The sequence below is a fragment of the Bubalus kerabau genome, chromosome 2 (genome assembly GCF_029407905.1).
Source record: "Bubalus kerabau isolate K-KA32 ecotype Philippines breed swamp buffalo chromosome 2, PCC_UOA_SB_1v2, whole genome shotgun sequence".
NCBI classification, from domain to species: Eukaryota; Metazoa; Chordata; class Mammalia; order Artiodactyla; family Bovidae; genus Bubalus; species Bubalus kerabau.
Genome location: NC_073625.1, coordinates 106,184,382 through 106,205,745, shown reverse-complemented (window position 1 = coordinate 106,205,745; position 21,364 = coordinate 106,184,382). Strand labels below are relative to the sequence as shown.

The window sequence follows — 21,364 nt, the reverse complement described above, 5'->3', positions numbered from 1 at the left end:
AGATCATAAAAGTACAATACATTAATGATAATGTTTGACTGTCTGACTCATACCTATTTGAGTCTTCATTTATTTTCTCAGATTGCCATAGCATAAAAGGCTAAAAAGAATTAATAGTATAGTCTGCCCTAGACAATAGCATAGTTTACTATTTCTAACATATTTACCAATTTAGAAAGAGAAAAAATTAAATGCTTTTGTTCCAGCCTTACATTTATTATGCTGATCAGATCAGATCAGTCGCTCAGTCGTGTCTGACTCTTTGTGACCCCATGAATCGCAGCACGCCAGGCCTCCCTGTTCATCACCAACTCCCAGAGTTCACTCAGACTCACGTCCATCGAGTCAGTGATGCCATCCAGCCATCTCATCCTCTGTCGTCCCCTTCTCCTCCTGCCCCCAATCCCTCCCAGCATCAGAGACTTTTCCAATGAGTCAACTCTTCGCATGAGGTGGCCAAAGTACTGGAGTTTCAGCTTTAGCATCATTCCCTCCAAAGAAATCCCAGGGCTGATCTCCTTCAGAATGGACTGGTTGGATCTCCTTGCAGTCCAAGGAGATTATGCTGAATTATTACGCTGAATGCTATCCTAAAGTATTTTCTAGAATAAAACTTTTCTAGAAAGTTCCTTGGCCAATTAAGGTTTTTCCATGGTTAACAGTTGTTTCATATATTTAAGAATTTTGTCTTTTCAACCACAGGAAATGGTGTATGTACACTATTCTTCATATCTTTTAAGTGTTACACATTTCTTTCGGTTTGAGCCATACCTTGCCTAGGAAAATCTCACTTTACATTTGGGGAAGCTTTATACATAGTCCCATCTTTTCCTTGAAAACACATTAACCACAGAGTACCAAAAGAATTATTTAAATAAAATCAAGGTAAAATTATTGAATAGCACATGGGAGGCAAAGTCTATTATTTGCTAGCATGCTTACAACTGCCCCAAGCATACTAATGGTAGTCACTCTTGCCCTGAGTCTAAGAAGCGATGGATATAAAAAGCTTCTCTTAGTCTCAAGCTTCTGCAGGATACTCTTAACAACTACGCTGACATTCCTACCTCATAAAACTAAGATCCTTCCCCAGAGGAAGTCTTGCTCTTGGATCCTGTGTTTTGGTCCAAGGCATACCTGAAATCCCATGTGCACTTCCTGATTCTAATATCTATGTTGTCCTGCATTTTCTACAGCTCCCCATGAGTGGTGTTTACAGAATGAGAAAGTCTCTGCTACCAACAGATTTGCCTTTCCAATAGATGGCTGTGACTCCTTGCCTTGCCTGGTTTAAAACCATTACATTGAATTTACCATCCATATGCAGAGTCCAGAGCACCAAGGATTGAGATTTTTGTATATGTTATAGTTATACAAGGAAAAGCATTCTTCCTTATTAGAGTTTTTTGTTTGATCAATTTTTGACTTGTTTGTCTCTTTGTCTTGGGCTTTCTCCTTGCTGGAGGAAGGTCTGTGGCACTTTGAGTGCCTGTCACGCCCACAACCCCATTCTGGTTAAAGCTACTACATCTACAAACATATTTTGAAGAAATCTGCCTGTGTCACCTCTTACTATGTGAAAAAGAACCTCTAAATCTCAGTGGCATTTACTTAGTTCATTCATCAGTGATTTGACTAGAGGTTGACTAGTCTAGAATGGGCTAGTAACCCAGCCGTGGAACTTATGCTCTGCATGTTTCTCTTTCCTGAATCCAGTGAGCTGGTTAGGCCTATTTTTCCTATGGCAATGGCAGAAGGGCATAAAGCTGATTTAAAAAAAAAAGCAAAAAGCAAGTCCTCTTGACTTAGGCTGAACACTGGATACTTCTATTTCTGCTTCAATCTATTGGCTAATATAATTCACATGGAGCCTTAAGAAACTATCCTTCCCCTTTGCTAGAAATTTCCCCCTTTGTCCTCCTCTTAGTTCATGTGAGGATGGCATTATAGTCAGCACACTGTTATCTCTACTTGGAGATCAAATTTCTGCATAAAGACCCACTCAATTAGTGGGGGGGGGGGGGGGGAAAGCTCCTGGCTTCACCTCCACACTAGAAAATTGGTCCTTAATCTGACTAATTAAATGCTATAAGTGTTTTTGGGCTCACAGTCAAACTTTTTAAGTTATATTAAAAATTCATCCCAGTTACTATGAATTTTTGTACTTACTCAGGTGGCACAACACTTTTTATTAGAATCCCTCCTCCCTAGTCTCTACAACTCGATTCTTGCTCATCATTCAGGACATAGCTCAAATCCCTCTTTGCCATGAAATTTCACTAGGCTTAACAATTCCATAGTAAGTACTCCCTTCTTTGATTTCTCTGAGAATTTACTGCCAATATTCTTACTGCTATTTTCATGTTGGTTACAATACTCCCGGCCACACACTCACAAAGCCTGGTGAAAGAGGTACCCCAAGGAAACAGTGTCCTTCATCACAGACCATGCTTGTTCTCCTCAACCCCAACAAACAGTTTTTCTACCCACTGGCATTGCTGGGCAAGAAAAGCTCAGCAAAATTAGCTAAGTCACACAGATTCTCTCTTGAGAATTTGAACTCTAAAAGAGAGGACAGCAGAAAGGCAGAGAAAAAAAATATATACCCAAGTAGTCACATCACACTAATGGTAGAGCATTTGTGCGGGGGTCCTACCAGCTGCCTTGAATCCACAAAAAATCTCTGGCCCTTCACCCTCCTATGTTGCCTTGGCATGGATTTTTACCCTGGAGCTCTATGAGATGTCCTCTCTCTTTTTATCACGTGAATTCTAATGAAAACCCCCAGCAAGTCTCTATGACTGGACATGAAAATAACTAAAACACTCTCCATTTATTATATGCTCTCTTGGGTCTTTTATTGCAAGTTACATGTCTTTCTAGTTACTGAGACCATCAGCTCTTTGAAGGCAGAAGTATTATGTATCTTCCCAAAGTGGCTAGCACAGTGTTCACATACAATGAGATCCTCAGGGAGAATACATTAAACTGGAGTGACATCTAATCCTATTCTAAAGCTAATTTAAAAATTATCCCAAGTGTATTTGTAATATGCCATTTTCAATAATTTACAGCTGAATTCTTTCAGATGTGGGGTGTCCTGTAAGGCTCTTTCCCAGATAGCTGAAAGAACAGAACAGTTTATCTAATCTATTATTTTCTCCTGCATTTAATTTACCTCCACTAGAAATGAAGACTCAAACAGCAACCTTTCTAAACCACTACTGTCTAGTCACAGCACTAAATGTCTGCTGACAGAACTTCATTTCTCAGTTCTCTGCACAAATCAAAATCATACCTGGAGGTGAAAAAATAACTATAGAGGCAGAGTGACAAATGAAGGTGGGCCAGAAGACAGCTATGTGTATTGTCAGCAGTTGAAATGCCCCACCACTAACCACCCCAACCTTGGGGCTAGAAGCAGGGGAGGGCGGGTATTACCTCTCTGCTTTCAGCTCCACACTGCTTTCTGACAGAAAGGCTCATCATATGTAAGTATACAGAGTAACTTTACAAGGCTTAAGTTTTTCTCAAGTCTGTGATGTTTTGACATTTCAAACTATTAATCTTTAATAAAAAAGATAAATCAAAGGTAGGGTAACTTGGAAGTATTTTACTTAGCAATAGTCTTAAATTACGTCTCATAACTTTGATCCTTCCTTGGAAGTCCATACTTGAATCTGAAACTTTCATAAATTTCAGCTTTAACTTTAAAAGTACCCAATAAAGATGCAAGAAAGGCAGGAATATATATATATATATATATATGTATTCAGGATCAAATTACTTGTACTATATTCTTCTAATTAAGAAAAAATTGCATAAATATTCTTCCTAATACCAAAGACTATTCTGTGTGTCCTCTCATTAGAATCAAGTCCCCGTATCAGTCATGAAAGCCATGGTAATTTTAACATTTTATGAAAGGATTGGGAGAAACTTTTTCCACCAATTTCTCCTAGAACATGATTTATTTTCTTCCAGGTTTCATTTCCTGGAGAAGGCAATGGCAACCCACTCCAGTACTCTTGCTTGGAAAATCCCATGGATGGAGGAGCCTGGTAGGCTGCAGTCCATGGGGTCGCAAAGAGTCGGACATGACTGAGTGACTTCACTTTCACTTTTTACTTTCATGCATTGGAGAAGGAAATGGCAACCCACTCCAGTGTTCTTGCCTGGAGAATCCCAGGGACGGGGGAGCCTGGTGGGTTGCCATCTATGGGGTCGCAGAGTCGGACATAACTGAAGTGACTTAGCAGCAGCAGCAGCTTTCATTTCCAGAAAAACAGATATTGCTTCTTTCTATATAAGCAATGCTATTGCTATAAAACTCAATTTTTCCTCCCATTAGAAAATATTATCTAATCTTTTAATATTCTAAATAAAAATTCACCTTTTAGTGTTTAAGAATTCTAAAATGTAATTTTTCTAATCTGTGTCTCCATGGCAGTAGACAAGATTAATTTCCATGCAGAACATAAAACAGAACAATTGGAGATGTGATCTAAAAAGTATACTCTAGTACAGAGAGCTATTGCTTGGCCTGTTCCTCAATCTCTTCTCTGCCTTATGGAGACCCACTCATTCTCTACTTTTAACTCTAGAAGGGCCCAGATAAGCCTGAGGCTTGTGTCAGTCAATGAAACTGTCCCAACAGGACACTGCCACCATATTCCCCCACCCCCGGACTTTACAGAAATTTAATTGGTTCTTCCATGGTTTTATTACCTTTCTCAGTATCCATCTTACCTGTCACCCATTATATAATAGGCATCTGGTCTGGGTTGGATTGATATAACTCTAGAAGTGGGTCCTGATTAGTATATGTCAATCAGTGTTTCTCAATCTCTTGCTTCTAGATTTTGGTTCCAGAATGGGCAATGATTTCATTGTTCTTCACAGAACAAAATTCAGAATTTTTGTCCAATAATTGAGGGAAAAGATTTGTTCTCTTACTCTGATGACATGGCATCTGTGAGGCCAAGGACCACTATAATTATAGCTAACACACAAAGATGGGCTAAGAGAATCCCAGAGAATTTGATCAAACAACAACCCAAACTGCACTGTATCTGGGCTTCTATCTATTATGTGAACCAGCAACATTTATTATTTAAACCAGTTTGTGCTGAAGATCATGTATGCATAAAGTTCTCATTACCATCTTTGCCATTAATAGATAGGCCACTTGAGAATAAAGATAAAATGAAGAAAAAAAGCCAGAAAACAACAGGAGAGATTGTTTTCTGGTGATAGCAATGAGGTACCATCTTCAAAGTAAGCTAATACAGTATACTTTATCATTTAAATCAATTTGAGTTGGGATTCTTATACTTGCAAACATAGACTCCTGACTAATTCAGTAGTATTTCTGTTTTGAACAATTAAGGGGCTCCAAGACTGGATTACTCTTCCATTGAAAGGGCCATTACAAGAACTAGATTTAGAAACAAAAGAAAACAGAAATATTACAACTATCATGATCTTTCAGAACTAAGTTTAATATAACCACTGGTCAGAAAACCTTAATTGAAGTTACAATTCAGGCAAAATAACCAATTTGCTACTTTAAAGGAAAGCAGTGACTGAAGTTTATTAAAGAGTTTCACTAATAGTATAGATAAATTTTATCACCATCTCAATACCTGGTTTGGTGCCCATTTTATATGCTCCCTTCGGATGATTCTTATCTATTTTATACTCCAGTTTCTAAAGGAAGCTTAAGGCTTCCTCTCTTTCCAGCACCATCATGAATAAGAAAGATTATGTGGATCAAGGCCAAGAGCACTGGTGAGCTCCAGTGCTAAGGGCTAAAACTTCCAAAATGACATCTCCATGTGTGTGACATCTATATCGTTTCTTTCTTTTCTCTGCAGTTATCATTTTGTAAATCTCTTTTCGGGTATTGTTTTTAACCTTTTCTGGACTCTTCTCCCAAGAATCTATTATTGTCAGAGGGGTTTTGGCCCCATCTTTCCCCCACCACCCTGAGGCTCTGATAAATGGGCAGAACCCTGGGGGAAGCAGACAAGCAGGTCATAAGCTTGAAAGTTAACATAGAGATTGAAAGAGAGGATATGTGTATTAGATGATACTTCAATCAGTCTATCAAAAACAGAAAAATCTCAAGAATTAATCACACAAAAAGGATACCTCAACTGTAACAAGTATCAATCAGTAAATTATTTAACACTATGAATTCACTATGCTTTTAACATTGTCAAGCCTCAATTCTTCATCTGTATTAGTGAAGATAATATTTATACTTAACTCATAAAGCTATTAGAAAAATAAAATGTAGATACAGTTCCTAGCCTTACAGTAAGTATTTAACAAATGTTAAGTATTAAGACATACCTTTACCATGGCCCTTATTATATAGTAATAGAATTATCATATTTCTTTTAGTAGACTGTGTGATTATAGAGACCATAACTAATTTATATTTATGTGTGTAATATTTAGCAAAATTAGGAAGCTTTCAATAAACATATGTTCAATACATAAATAACTGAACGTTTAGAGTTGAAACTTCTATTGAAGGAGAATGAGAAAAGGACTTTTCCTACAATAGTTAAGCCCCATACAAATCATATTTAAATAATCATATATAAATGGAAATAACAATGCAATAATGTAATAATTTTCAAGATTTTTGCTTTGCATTTCTACCAAATTCAATTATCTTCTCTCTGAATCTGAAGTAAAGATAATATGGACAACAAGAAAAGCAAGCACTCATCCAGTATGTACACTGCAGGCAGATTCTGTACCAGCTAAGCCACAAGGGAAGCCCCCAGTATGTAGAGAATAAAGTAAATCAAGGTGATCAAAATGAGAATCAGGAAACAGGTCTAAATGGCTTTCCTTCCCTTTCTGTTGGTTTTCTGCTCCTCTAGGAAGGAACTTAAATTTACTTCAGACGTAAGCACCACTTCTCTTAAACTGCTGATATGGAAAGCACTAAAATGCCTGAGGAGTGACAGAAATAGAAGAGCTAACAAGGGCTGTGATTATATGCTCCTGGACCTTTTTATTTATAAGGAACCATTTCTTTTCTTGTCTCCCAAATCTAAATCATCCCAATTTCTTGAAAATATAAAATATTAAACATGTGTATAGATCCAAAAAAAATTTTTTTTCCTTCAAAATGACAGTACTGCAGTCTCATAATTTTAAACATTTGCAAAGTGCATAGCCCATGAGATGGGCTTCCCTGGTAGCACAGCTGGTAAAGGATCCATCTGCAATGGACCCCAGTTGGACTCCCAGGTCAGAAAGATCCTTTGGAGAAGAGATAGGTTACCCACTCTGGTATTCTTGGGCTTCCCTGGTGGCTCTGCTGGTAAAGACTCTGCCTGCAATACGGGAGACCTAGGTTCAATCCCTGGCTTGGGAAGATCCCCTGGAGAGATAGGCTACCTACTCCAGTATTCTGGCCTGGAGAATTTGATGGCCTGTATAGTCCACAGGGTCACAAAGAGTCCGACACGATGGAATGACTTTCACTTATAGCCCATAAAGGCTTGAAAGAAATGAAAAACTAGTAGGGGAAGGCTTACATTTTGGGGGAGTTTATGATCTGTAAATAAGCCAAGAAGATCAAACAAAATATACTTTGTATATTCTTGAACCAACTTATTGCATATCTTTAAAAGGCACTGGAAGTAGACTTTTTTTTTTTTCCTTCAAAATACTAGTTTAGTTTTCAAACTTAAAAGTTTATTGTCATTTCCCCCTGTGGCTTCTGTACTTTCCAATGATTTTTATGAGGATAGCTGTTTAAATTTGAATCTCATAAAGGCATCCTGTTTTGAAACTTAAAATGTCCTTGGCATTTAGAGTATCCCTCATTTAGGTGCATTTCATAAACTTGGAAACATTAAAATTCTAACTAAGATGTTGAAGAAAACAGTAGAGTTACTAAAAGAGGTTTTAAACAAATCTTCTCTAGTGACTTAATTTTCTACACAATATTACATATATTAATAGTACACAATACTACACATATTAATTTTCTACACAAATAGTTTAGGGATGCTCAGTTTGAAAATAAAAGAAACTAATTTCTCAAATTTCTTTTATACTTTCTCTAGCAGGTGATAATGTTAAATATTTCTTTACCTATAGGGTAAAGGGTTCATAAAGCTAGAGACCTCTGTCATAAAGTAAAAATCATATTTTTCAGGGGGAAAAAAAAAACAACAGGGTCACGAAAGGTCTTTTTGTTTCTTTCTGCCAGTTACAAATAGACAAAATGTAAAATAACTATTAGAGAACAGGATTACTGGATTTGTGGAAGGAGACAGAGAAGAAACTTTAGTGGAGTTCAATCTTTCCTCTGATTCTAGCTTCCTGGCTGTGATGCTTGATTAGAGGCCACTGCATTTTCCACTGGCCTGTGAGAGACATGTGATTAATCTTTGGTAAACTGAACTATTTCCAAATCGATGCCTGGTGCATAATTTCACAAGACAGTACAAAAACAGATTTTAAACCTGTTCTCTAAAAAACAATTAGCAAGTTGAAACCCTCCTTGCCATCCCTATCTAATCTACCCTAACCCTCTGAGGGTCTGCACATTAGGACATAGTCTAAAAATTCTTGAGCTATAGAAATTCAGCAGTTTAACCTTTGGGTTATGGAATTCTATATAAAAAAAGATCTACTCAAGGACTGTTGTTAAGACCTAGGGAAATATGTCTAGAATTAAATTCAGTTTTAAAAATTAGAGCCCTGTATTCTGTGGGCTTGTCTGAGGATAATGATGCAAGTGGCAAGAAGCCTTCTGTGGTAAGATGAATAATCATCCCCTCTGCCCCTAGAAGAGTCCATATTTTAATTCTCAGAATCTGTGAATGTATTACACAGCAAAAGAGATTTTGCAGATCTTGAGATAGGGAGATTATTCTAGATTATCCAAGTAACCCAGTGTAATCACAAGGATCCTCATAAGGAGGAGGCAAGGGATGAGAGTTAGAAAATGTTAGAGACAGAACAATTAGAAAATGCTATGCTATTGGTTTTGAAGATGGAAGATGAGGTCACGAGCTAAGGAATGCAGTGGGTTCCAGAAACTAAAAAGGCCCTGGAATACCTTGATTTTAGCCCAGAGAGACTGATTTTGGACTTCTGATACAGAAAACTGTAATACAACAAATTTGTGTTAAGTCGCTAAATTTGTGATAACTGTTACAACACAGTAAGAAATGCACACATCTTCTCTGGTAGCTTTCCAACGTAAACCACATCAGTGGATATTCCTTAACACTAAAAGCGGCCCTCATGTCAACATTGAGGGATTCACTGAACCAAAGAGACCCAGAAATAGAGAACCTTGTTGGGTAAATCACATTTAAATGACTGCTCTTTGGTATCATCATAAATTTTTCCTTAGCCAAAATGTGATTTAACCAGTGACAGAATCTGGAGCAGACCTTAGGACAGTGAGCGAAATAATTCCATTCTTACTTGAGGATCAGGACACGCAAAGTTTGCAGGAAAGGGCTTGTTCTGGCTCAGTATATGGTTGAAGCAAGAAATCCTTCTCATGCCATCACTTTCCAAGAGAAAATTCCACCTCCACCCAAAGATCCCTACAATAAAATCACTATGAGATTTGAATCGCAGGCTTGTGCTACTCACACAGGAAAAAGGGTTTCCATACTATAGAAATCAGGGTAGATCAGCTATAGTGACATTTGTATCATACACTAAAAACACTATCTACCATACAGAGAGACCCATCGATTTTCATAGCAACACTGGATGGAAGCAACAGCATTAACAGAAACCCTCCCTTGTGAATAAATCACATATTCTGGTCATGATACTGAGAGACTCAATTCCTAGGCAGGTTGACAAGAAGTCCAGGGTCCCCGCGGAGGAGAGAGGGGTCTGGGTCTCCTGAGGAGATAGGGATCTGGAATTCTCAAGAAGGAGGAAAGGACAAACATTTTTTTCTATATTCCTTAGTCTTAGTAAGGATTCTGTAACAACAATGTATCTTGCTTAAGGATATGTTTCTCCCTAACAAGAACCTTCTGACTAATCCTGTTATCTTAAGATGTATATTGTGGGAGTGGGTCTGATAAAAGCATTTAAGGCCTTGCTAAGACTAGTGAGGCGGGCACTCTCTGTCCCCCTTCTGATGTCTATGTCAGAAGCTTTCTCTCTCCCTTTTCATACTTTAATAAAACTCTGCTACACAAAAGTTCTTGAGTGATCAAGCCTGGTCCCTGGTCTCGAAGCTCAATCTTCTGCTTCAGAGATCACAAATCCGACATCATTCACCATAAACTATCAATACAATGAGTAAAAATGATCTTGTGGACTTAGTAAGGAACTCCGAAAATCTCAAGACTTAGCACATTCCGAGTTTAGATGAAAGTCATACCTGGTCTATTTGACAACAGTTAGGAATATTTGAGAATTAAAAGATTTGTGACCTGGTTTTGTATGCTCAGCTTGGTGAAATGATTTATATTAATTCACAGAAATTCTAGTTATAATGGACTTCTCAGATTAATTCTATGTCAGAAACAACCATAAAATTAAAAATAAAATATATAAAACATCTCTTTGAAGACAACTGATACAGACAGGGTTTGAGGAGCTATGATTTCTGAGAAGAAGAGAAACATAACAAGGAGAGTTCTAAAGTCAACCTGGCCTTTTCCCTGAGGCATTTCTAATTCACAAAGTGAAGGAACTGAGTCTCAGTAGAAAGTATAGGCTCACTGGGGAGAGGCAAGAGAAGACAGGGTTTCACCCAAAGTGATTGAAGACTGACAAAATTTCAGTGGAAGTGAAAGTGACTGAGAAATTTCAGTGGAAAGGAGTGACCGAGAAGTCAGTCTAAAACTCTATATTTGATTTTCCCCTTGGAAAATCTGTGAAGTTTAAATCTGGATATGGAACAGACTAACAAAACAGTAACTATGAGGCCACTGCAGAGCAGAAATTCCTTGCTTGGCAGACAGAGGATTGGAATTCAGAGATTGCTAAAGGAGAAGCTGCAACACCGAGACTTTGATGTGGGACCCCAGAAAGGCTATGTTTATGGAAACAAATCTGCCTGAAACAGACCTGCCTGAATAAAAGGAATACCGACCTTTATAATGATCAAGGTAATCTGCCTGGACTCTGCCTCCCAGAAGCTTCATCTCCATAATTGTTCATCACAATCTCCAGCATTCAGTAAAAAAATTATAAGCCATACTAAAAAAATTGGAATGAATGATTCAAATGAAGAGGAAAACAATAGTAAAAGTAGGCTTACAGTTATGAGAGTTTTACTCAAGTATGTTACAATAAGGGCTTCCCTAGTGGCTCAGACAGTGAAGAATGCCTACAATGCAGGACACAACAGTTTGATTCCTGGGTTGGGAAGATCCCCTGGAGAAGGGAATGGCAACCCACTCCAGTATTCTTGCCTGGAGAATTTCATGGACAGAGGATCCTGGTGGGCTGCAGTCCATGGGGTCACAAAGATTTGGACATGACTGAGCCACTAACACATTCACTTTTTCATGTTACAATATATATGTTTAATATGTTTAGAATACGAGGAAAAGAAGGAAAATTTCAGCATAGACACAACTTCATCAAAAGGAATCAAACAAATTCTACAACTGAAAAAACTGTATTTGAAATTAAATTTTCTCTTCTGCCTCCAGAAAGAATGGTGAAGATAGTAACAGACCATAACTCCCTTGAATTAGGAAAAAATATCATATACATTACAAAAACTAAAGTTTTAAAAATATCAGAGACTTGTGGATGCAAAGAGGAATTGATGAATTAAAATACTAGAGAGAGAAGAGCTTCTCCCGGGTAAGCTGAATTCTCCAACTACTTTTTTCTGAGTATCTATTGAGTCTGCATGTACTGAAAAGAAGCCTTACAGAAGGACTCTAAGAGCATAGAGAGGAAACAAATGGGACTTTAGACATTCGTGTGATATAGAATGAAGCCCCAGACACAGAGCTGGGAGCACCAGGAGAAAAGCCACTCAGCAGAACTAGCCCAAACTGCTAATTCATATAATCAGGAGCAAATAAAACTATGGTCGTTACTGGTCACTAAGTTTTAGAATAATCTACTGCATGGTAATAGATTAGGTAAAATTATAAAATTCCCCTGATGTAGGAAGATGATTCAGATGTATGTAGCTAAAATAATTTTTAAAACTAAATAGAGAAATAACAAACACAATTATATAAACAAATACACAATCAAATAATCTGTTGACTAAGAAATAAATATGGTGCTGTGATAGACACTAATTATGGACACTTTAAAAAGATAAGTGATAAAATAACATTATGTAAAGTTAAAAAATAAACTTGAAAATCTAGAACAAAGATTTTTCTAAGCAAATTTAAATTACCAAAATATCTAAAGAAGAGGTAGAAAGGTACAATAACCACAAACTACAGAATTGAGAAAGTAAAGATCTATCGTTTTTTAAAAAGGAAATAAGTCATAAGCATGGTAAAAGACAAAATTTTTCCAGTTCCAAGAAGCTAGTCTAATAAAAATTTCAAAATTGGATGAAGGTTCAACAAGGTCCATGCTACTTAGGAATATCAATGTTTACAGCATGCATATTCCAAAATAAAAATAGAAAATTAAACACATTATTTATTAACTAGCAATAAAATTAACAAATTTATCTAGGTATATCTATCATAATTCAATACATTAACAGAACAAATAAAAACAATGATTCTTTCATACACTTAGAAGAGGTATTTGATAAAATTCAATTCTCATTCATAATTTTTAAAATTCAATGTTTTGGAATCTATGATAATACAGCAACTTCTTTAACAGAACTTTCAGCAATAAACATAATTAAAGGTACAACAACAAAAATGCAAAAATAAGACAAAGATGCACACTACTATAACTACTATTCAACATTTTGCTGTCTGATCAACAAAATAAGAAAAATAATATATTACAAACACTGAAGAAACAAAGTACTATCACTGTTAGATTATATGAATTTCTACATAAAATCGAGAGAGTCAACTGATAAATGATAAGTAATGAGTCCACCAAGATGTATGTATACAAAGTCAATATGTAAACACATAAAATTAGCTGACTCTCTAGTTTACATAGTATATATAAAAATCCATATCGGGTGCTACAGGGACTACATTCTGCATTTAACCTAAAAGGAGGTGGGCATTATATCGGGTAGTTCTATCTGAATCACATGACTGGATTTTAGGAGGAACAGTCCCCAAAAGAGCATACGTTGAAAGGTAAATAAATGTTCAGCATAATGCTCAGGGACCTCCTTGAACTCCAGATCTAGTTGTGCTTGGGACAACTATATCCTTACTGTTCTGGTACCACAAGCCAACAGTTTTAACTGGTGAAGGTGGTTTGAACTGAGTTTCTGTCCCTTGCAACTTGACATTTGTAAGTCTTAGTTGGTATTCACTGGCAAGTTTACCGTTTTATTTATATAGATCACACAATGTTTCATTGTTCACATGGAAAATGTTTTATAGCTTTTTGCACAGCTGTAAAAAGGGATATTTTTTACACTACATTTTATGTTATTGCTTGTGTGCTGGAAAGCTATTTAATGTTACTATGGAATTCCTGCTACACCTTTTGGCATGTTTGTATCTCTGTGTGTGTGTGTGTTTTGGGGGGGGGGTGGTGGTGGTTGAGGTCTGTGCATGTGTAATGTAAATATAAAGATTGAGGCATTCCTTATAGATAGAAGCATTCTAACCCCAGATTCTAACATCAGGAGAACTGGTATAAATAACCACTATCTCAAATAGGGGCAATAACATCCAAGGCCTCACCTGCTCACTAATATTGAATTAGAATATTTTACATTGCTTTCCTAATGCTATATTCTTATACTCCTAACAGCTCTCATGCCCTTATACTGAATGATAACTTTAAAAACTTGTGGGAAAGGACTGAGTTTTACGTAGTACTTACAAGGAGTGGCCATTGTACTTCAGTAAAATTGTGGAATTAAACTATTTAAACACTTTTGTTAACTTTTGCTGAATTTTCTCATGTGAAGCTGATTATTCTGTGTGGAACACTTAAACTATGGTCACTACATTCAGTTCAGTTCAGTTCAGTCACTCAGTCGTGTCCGACTTTTTGCAACCCCATGAATTGCAGCACGCCAGGCCTCCCTGTCCATCACCAACTCCCAGGGTTCACTGAGACTCACGTCCATCGAGTCAGTGATGCCATCCAGCCATCTCATCCTCTGTCGTCCCCTTCTCCTCCTGCTCCCAATTCCTCCCAACATCAGAGTCTTTTCCAATGAGTCAACTCTGTGCATGAGGTGGCCAAAGTACTGGAGTTTCAGCTTTAGCATCATTCCTTCCAAAGAAATCCCATTACTTTGTAGCTATGATTTTATACATAAATTCTGAAATGTTTTGGCTTCCAGATGCTACAGAAATTTGTATCTGCTGCTGCTGCTAAGTCGCTTCAGTCGTGTCCGACTCTGTGCAACCCCAGAGACGGCAGCCTATCAGGATCCCCCTTCCCTGGGATTCTCCAGGCAAGAACACTGGAGTGGGTTGCCATTTCCTTCTCCGATGCATGAAAGTGAAAAGTGAAAGTGAAGTCGCTCAGTCGTGTCCAACTCTTAGCGACCCCATGGACTGCAGCCTACCAGGCTCTTCTGTCCATGGGACTCTCCAGGCAAGAGTACTGGAGTGAGGTGCCATTGCCTTCTCCAAGAAAATAACATTAGATCTATCTTTTGAAGAATATTTATACGAGGGTCTCAGAAGCCACAAAATTACTGCATCAGGTGTCAGCAAATTTAAAAACCAGAAATTTGTATACTGGTTTTTAAATTTGCTGACACCTGATGCAGTAATTTTGTGGCTTCTGAGACCCTCGTATAAATATTCTTCAAAAGATTGATCTAATGTTATTTATGAAGGCAAAGCCTTGTACACTTATTTTTTCATCAGGGCAAATTTATTTTGCTTAGATCCTACTAAAACAAATTAACCAAAGCCAGGCATTTATTTGTACACTTCCTCACAAAATAGTTTTAGCAATGACTCCCCCCAACATACACCTAATTACCCTAAATACATGATCAGGTTCTTCATCTTCCACCATCCCCAAGGTGATGTCTGATCATCTTGGCCTGTCTTCAGCAAGAATCCTGCTTGATTTGTTTAGCCAAAAATCTCCCTTACCCCTAACGTTTCCCTCTCAGCAATTTTCCATCCACTGACCCTCACCTTGTTCCCACTTGCCCATTCTAAACACAAACTTGAGCTCAACCTCTCTACCCCCATGCAAAATTCGATTGCAACGATCCTATCTATACCCAACTCAATGGTCCTGAATAAAGTCTGCCTAATCATCTTTAACAAGTTGCATGACTAATTTTTTTAATTTATGGCATGTTCTATAACCCAAGGAAGCCTAGGAGAAAATTCAGAAGACCTGAGTCTACTAGAAACGACACATCGAATACATGTCCTACTTAAAAAAGTTTTCAAGCTGTAAATACACTGTATTATTTATGAGCATGGTATGTTTAATAAAGTCCCTTATTTTGTGATGAGTTCCCTAAACACAGCGACTTTCATTTTTGCAGGTTTTGTTGTTTGTTTAGTGAAAAGCGCCCTCCACCCCGACCCCCTCAACCCTCATCGTAGCCCTTTTTAGGAATCCTTTTTAGGAACCTTCCCTAAGCCTCCTGCTGGCTTTAATACTCATTTTTTACCCCTCCGTGCCTGAGTACAGAACCAATGTAAGAATTTGGCTCTGGGGAGTGCTATGTTGAGTGACAAATGGATGAGGATGAAGGTTTTGTTGAAGCGTCTGAACCGCATTTAATTTTCCGTGTTGCTTTATTTGCTCCTTCTAGCCCTCAGGATATTGAATTTTGTGGGCTCCAGTTGGGTCGTTGGTACTTCAGGTCTTTAGTAATAAGAAACATAATCTGCTTTTCCCGTTAGGATAATATCCTCATTTGTATTAAGGGCGGCTTACTCCGAACTGTTTTACAGTCTTTTTTCCAAACCTCCTGAACGAACACATTTTCCCGTTCAGCACTGGCATTGCTTCAGCGGCCTCCGGTGACCTCCTGGCTTGGCAACCTGCACCCCACTCCACAGGAACCAAGCCTGGACTCAGCAGGGCCTCGAGCGCCGCCGCCTCCCCAGACCTTCTCTCTCGCTTTCCCTCCCATCACTCGGGATCCAGCTTCCCTCCAGCCGCCTCAGCTGTCTGCGACAGCGACACCCCCTCCTCCCCTCCTGCGGCTCCCCAGCCAGCTCGCCGCGCCAGACAGCGGGTAACCGCCGCCTCCGCTGGGGCATCCCGGCTCCATAGGCCTAGCGCGCTCCAGACACCTGCCTCTCACTGGCCACCGCCGCTGCCCCTCACCCGGCATCCCTCTCGGCAATTGGCCCCCGGCCGTCGCTCGTCATCCTCGGCCTCGCCTCGAGTCCCGCCTCCGTCGCCGGGTCATTTAAGTTTATCACAAATAAATAAATAAAGGAGGAAATAGAAATGCGTAGAAAGTAAAAGCAGTCGGGAGGGGGCGGGGGCGTGGAAAAAAGGGAGGGGGGCGGAGGAGTAGACAACCAAACTTGATTGTGTGTGTGTTGACCAATCACGACTCACCCCAGTCCAGTCTGACGGGCTCTCTCAGCCAATTGCCTCCTAACTCTCGGATCACTGAACAACGAGATATGACTGACCTCTCCAGAGTGGGCAAAGGTGCGGCAGAGGGTGGGAAGTGGGAAGACTCTTGACCAATCACCTGTTAACAGTTCTCTGAGCGAAGTTTCCATGATCCAATGTGTGCCTGGGATAGCGGATTGGGCTTCTCCTAGTCCAATCGAAGCTGGAAGAGATGAGGAAAGAGGCAGATGGGGTGGGGACAGGTGAAGGGGAGGAGGAAGAGTGTATTTTGTTTATGGGCGGCAACCTCACGAGGGGCGTCCCATCCTTATTGGCTCATTGAAGCGAAGAGTGGCATGAGGGCAACCCAATAGTAGGAAAAGATAGAGGGTTCGCGATGTGAGGCGCCCAATGTGGGCCTTCTGCCGAAGAAGTAGGGGCGGGGGGAAGTTTAGGAGTTGAGGAAAGAAGATTAAAGAGCGCGAGGAGGTAACGCCAAAAACTCTAATTTGTTGTGAGGCGGGCGGGAGGGGTGTGTGCGTGCCGTGGGGGACGGGGCGTCTGCGAGGCGCTTGGAGTTGGGGGCGGCGGGACGGGAAAGGAGGGGCGCGGGGTGGGGTTGGGGGAGCGAGTTAGAGTGGCGAGCCCGCGGGCCGTTGGTCCGCAGAGCGCGCGCCCCTTCCCCCGGGCGCCCCGCCTCGCTCCCCCTTCTCTTGGCGCCCCTCCTCGCGCCGGGCTGCGGCGGCGGCCTCGCCCGACCCCGCGCGGAGGGAGGGACCGCGGGAGGGTCCTGGGTCCTAGGAGCGGGCGGGGCGTCCCGCAGCTGGAAACGAGTCTTCTGCCTTCTTCTCTCTATTCCTCGCGCCTGGAGTTGCCGCTTCCAAGAAGAGGAGCTGAGGGGGACTAGCCTGGGCTCAGGAGCTACTAGAGGCGCCCGCTTGTCTTCCGCCCCCTCCCTTCTCGCCCTCCCCCGCTTGCCGTGGCTCTGGCGGTCTCTGGAGCGTCTTCTGAGAACTGGGGGGCGGGAGGGGTCCTGGCCCCAGAGTCGCTGGACGCCCCTCCAGACGCCCGAGCTACCGGCCGCCGCCTGCTTCGCTGCTACGACTCTAGAGGAGGGGGCTTGGGAAGGGAAGACACTCCTTTCCTTCTTTCTCTCCTGTGGGCCCCCGTGGAAACATTAAAAAGAAAAAAAAAAATGCTTACGGTTTTCAATAGCCGAGAGAAATGGTTGGAAGCTTTTTGAAAGTTTGAAAGAAATGCACTGTTTTACATTGTTTAATGCATTACTATCCGTGTGGCATTCTGGTCTTTTCCCACCACCCGCCCCACGCCCCGCCCCTCTTGAAGCTGTTATCCTTTTTAAGGATGCTGAAGAGGCAGGAGGCAGGGATTTTCTAAAAGTTCTATTGATAAACACACTTGCACAAACATATGCTAGGCACACAAACTATAAACATGAGCGGAAAACACAATATGGCGTACAGCTATCCTACCTAGCGCGGTAATCCGCTGATCTCTTAAGGCAGCCCAGTTGAATGGGGTCAGTAGCAGGGTGACAGTTCTCCAATAAAAATCTGAATGAATCAGGAAGTAATTTGGAAGCAGCCGGTGGGTTAAGTACTGTCTTCAAAATCAGCATTGGCCCAAGATATGTTGAATTTGTTAATGTTCTAGACTTGTGAAAATTGTCTCAGCTGCTTCTTAGCATTAGAAAAACCGAAATGTTGCTCAAGTGGAGTTTTCTTATCCTGTGGTCATGTGTAAATTTCAGCCAAGAAAATGAACAGAGAACAATGTTTCCAAGCAAACTCTGTTCTAAAGTTACTGTTGTTGGTATTGAAAGTTTTAAAACATGAATTATGACTGCTTTGTAAAAAAACTTCTCCAGCTTTACACATTAAATAATGTTATAATTGTGCATGCGTGCAACAAATTAATAAATGACTTACTTTCCTATCTGTTGCTCCCAGTACCATACACCCTTAGCTATCACTTGGGAATAGTTAAAATAAACCCTTCCACCCCACCACACCCCCACGTATAAATTTGATCAGTCCAATTTTGACTAAGTCCTGCATTTCCCTTGTTTGTAGGAAAGAACCACAGCAACAATTTACATTATTTTTTTAAATGCCCTTGTTGCTCTTTGTCATTCTTAATCAGAGTGTATCGAGTGCACATATAGTACATGGTAATACCATTCACTGTGTCTTCTTGGGAGTAGTCTTGAGAAATTTTGAAGTTGCCCTTGAAGAACTGCTGATGTTACTCATTGTTTAGCTGTCAAGGCTTAAGAATACATGGTGCTCAAATAAACAGATGAGAAGGAAAAAAAGTGAGTTTTCTAGAAATATAATTAGCTGCTCAGTGAGTTTAGCAGTTGGGTGTTTTGGGCTTTGTAAAATCAGATATCATAGACCAGGGGAATAAAGGCCATTTGCTTATGAAGATCAGGTGACAAGTTAACTGGCTACAACCTCCAAAGCAATAAGCCCCTTCATGGTGAGATCCCAGTTTTAACAGACTGAAGAAAGAAGTTTAAAAATTGTCAAATTTTATCCAGTTTTAGGAAGAAGTTTTTGTGCTTACCTGTTTAGTTCATTTAAGGTGCCAGTATTTTAAAATTCCTACTATACCAAGAAAATATGTAGTTAATGTGTATACTAGCTACTAGCAAGTGGCTACTGAAAGACTTGGAGTTTAAATGGATTACTAGAGGAAAGAACGATTTACATGTGAGGGTTATAATTTTGGTGTGTGTGTATGGTGGGAGGAAGAGGGGCGTTGTTCAGAACTACTAGTTAATGTGATGCCAGTGTCGGAAGTGGTCAGCAAGTTTTTGAGGTCCACAAATATCCAGCTACTCTTGTTGTCAAATTAATATAACTTTGATTACTCCATATAGGAATAAAGTCCAAAGGTGGGGGAACATTTTAAATGACTTACTTTTATCTCAGTAGTCAGTCTTCAGGGACTTACTTGGTGGCTCAGACGGTAAAGAATCTGCCTGCAATGCAGGCGACCCTAGTGCGATCCCTGGGTCAGGAAGATCCCCTGTAGAAGGGACTGACAACCTACTTTAGTATTCTTGCCTGGAGAATTCCTTGGACAGAGGATCCTGGTGGGCTACAGTCCGTGGGGTCGCAGAGAGTTGGACACGACTGAGCCACAGACAGACACAGAGTCAGTCTTCAGGAGACTTTCCAACCAAATTGGAATTCCCAGAAAAAAATTAGGTCATTTCAGAAGATTAATAAAAGATACAACTAAGTTCCTGTAGAAGGATCTAAAATTTATAAATGAATTACAACTTATTCCAGATATTTTACAATAAATGATAAGAGATTCTTCAAAACATTTGGAATATAGAAGTGTACCTTAATGGGCTCTAACTTATTCTCTGAAATAATTTGTTTCTGAAATGGATATTTAAATTCATCTAACTGTTCTGGACACCGTTCTAGACACTTGGGATGTAACAGTGAACAAGAAAAAAAAATTCTCTGCCCCTGTGAAGTTTTCATTGTAATGTCACATACACATTGTGTATTTAGATTGCTAGAAGAAGGTTTTTTTGTATAAAACTTTAAAACCTAGCTGTTTTCTCATTTCAAGGATCAGGGAGGTGTTCATCAACTGCCAATGATAAGAAAGGAAGACTTTACAGTACTTTATTGCTGATTTGTACCTTTTGTTATTGTCATGAAACATTCTCCATACATTTCAGTAGATCTTTTTAACAGATAGGGTTTTACTTTTAAGCATGCCTTTGAAATAAATAAAATATTACTTTATATTAAAAAAAAAATCTGTGTCTTGGAATTTACTCTGAAATTCCTATGGAGCTTTTGTCGGCAAATTATGGTAAAACATAATCTAGAATATTTTAATTTTTTTAGTTAATTTGTTTTAAGAATATGTCTGAAAAATCAAGTGCCTAAATCTTTTTTTCAGTTGTGGTTTTTATCAAGAGAAGATGGAAATTTGTTGTAACTAATTTATAGGTGACTTTAAAGAGAGAAAGAGAGGGCTGCAAAAAAAATGCTTTGTTATTTAAACCTTTCCTTCAAACTACAAAAGCATTTGATTGGCACTTCTCTGATTTAATAGCCCATTTGTAATTCAAGAGGAACATTACAGAAGATTTTAGCATTACTTTAATCATTTAGTCTGTAGGTGTAAAAATCCTTGGTTTCTAATTGAAGGAAACTTGGTGCCTGGTTAAGGGAGTAGATTTAGCAGTGAGTTTGTTACTTCAAGTAGTGGGTGTCTAACTTTTCCAAAACCTAGTTCACAGTTCTCAAATAACAAGTTCTGATTTTCTTATTTTTCTCTAACACAGTGAATTTTATTTTGTTAGTCAAGTATGAGTTCACACAATCCTACCTCCAGTTCTTCCGTCCCCTGCTGTGAAGAGCTTGAATTTCTTTACCTACACTAGATCTCTATGCTAATTTGTAGCAGTAATCAACTCTTCCAGAAAGAGTACATGTTAATACACTTCAGAGAACTTTGAGAGTGCCTGTGGCTATTTGAATACAGACCTGGCAGAATCTGAAAGCTATCAATAGGAAGGAAGATTTAGGACAAAAAACAAGAGAGTGTAGCTAATAGAGCGTATTGTTTCAGCTGAAATCTTTTTTAGAAAGCAAAGAATGATTGATAGAATGTTAAAAATTAGGAACTTTTTCTAATTCTAGTAAAGATA

At 39.4% G+C, this 21,364-nt stretch overlaps 2 protein-coding genes across 7 annotated transcripts in view; both read left to right on the top strand.

Annotated features, from left to right (window-relative positions):
• LOC129643544 (actin nucleation-promoting factor WASL-like) overlaps positions 1-16,528 on the top strand; it is a 52,835-nt gene extending 36,307 nt beyond the window's left edge. Inside the window, exon 2 of the mRNA XM_055568265.1 lies at positions 16,038-16,528. Coding sequence (XP_055424240.1) covers positions 16,038-16,528 — 491 coding nt within the window. The remainder of the gene's footprint in view (positions 1-16,037) is intronic.
• Positions 16,529-17,009: 481 nt separating this feature from the next.
• The window catches only part of ZBTB20 (zinc finger and BTB domain containing 20), an 869,429-nt gene continuing 865,074 nt past the window's right edge, over positions 17,010-21,364 (top strand). For 4 of the 6 annotated variants that reach the window (XM_055568256.1, XM_055568236.1, XM_055568251.1 and 1 more), the window contains exon 1: positions 17,010-17,145. The gene's annotated coding sequence lies outside the window, so the exon portion shown is untranslated. The remainder of the gene's footprint in view (positions 17,146-21,364) is intronic. The other 2 variants (XM_055568247.1, XM_055568255.1) reach the window with 2 other exon arrangements.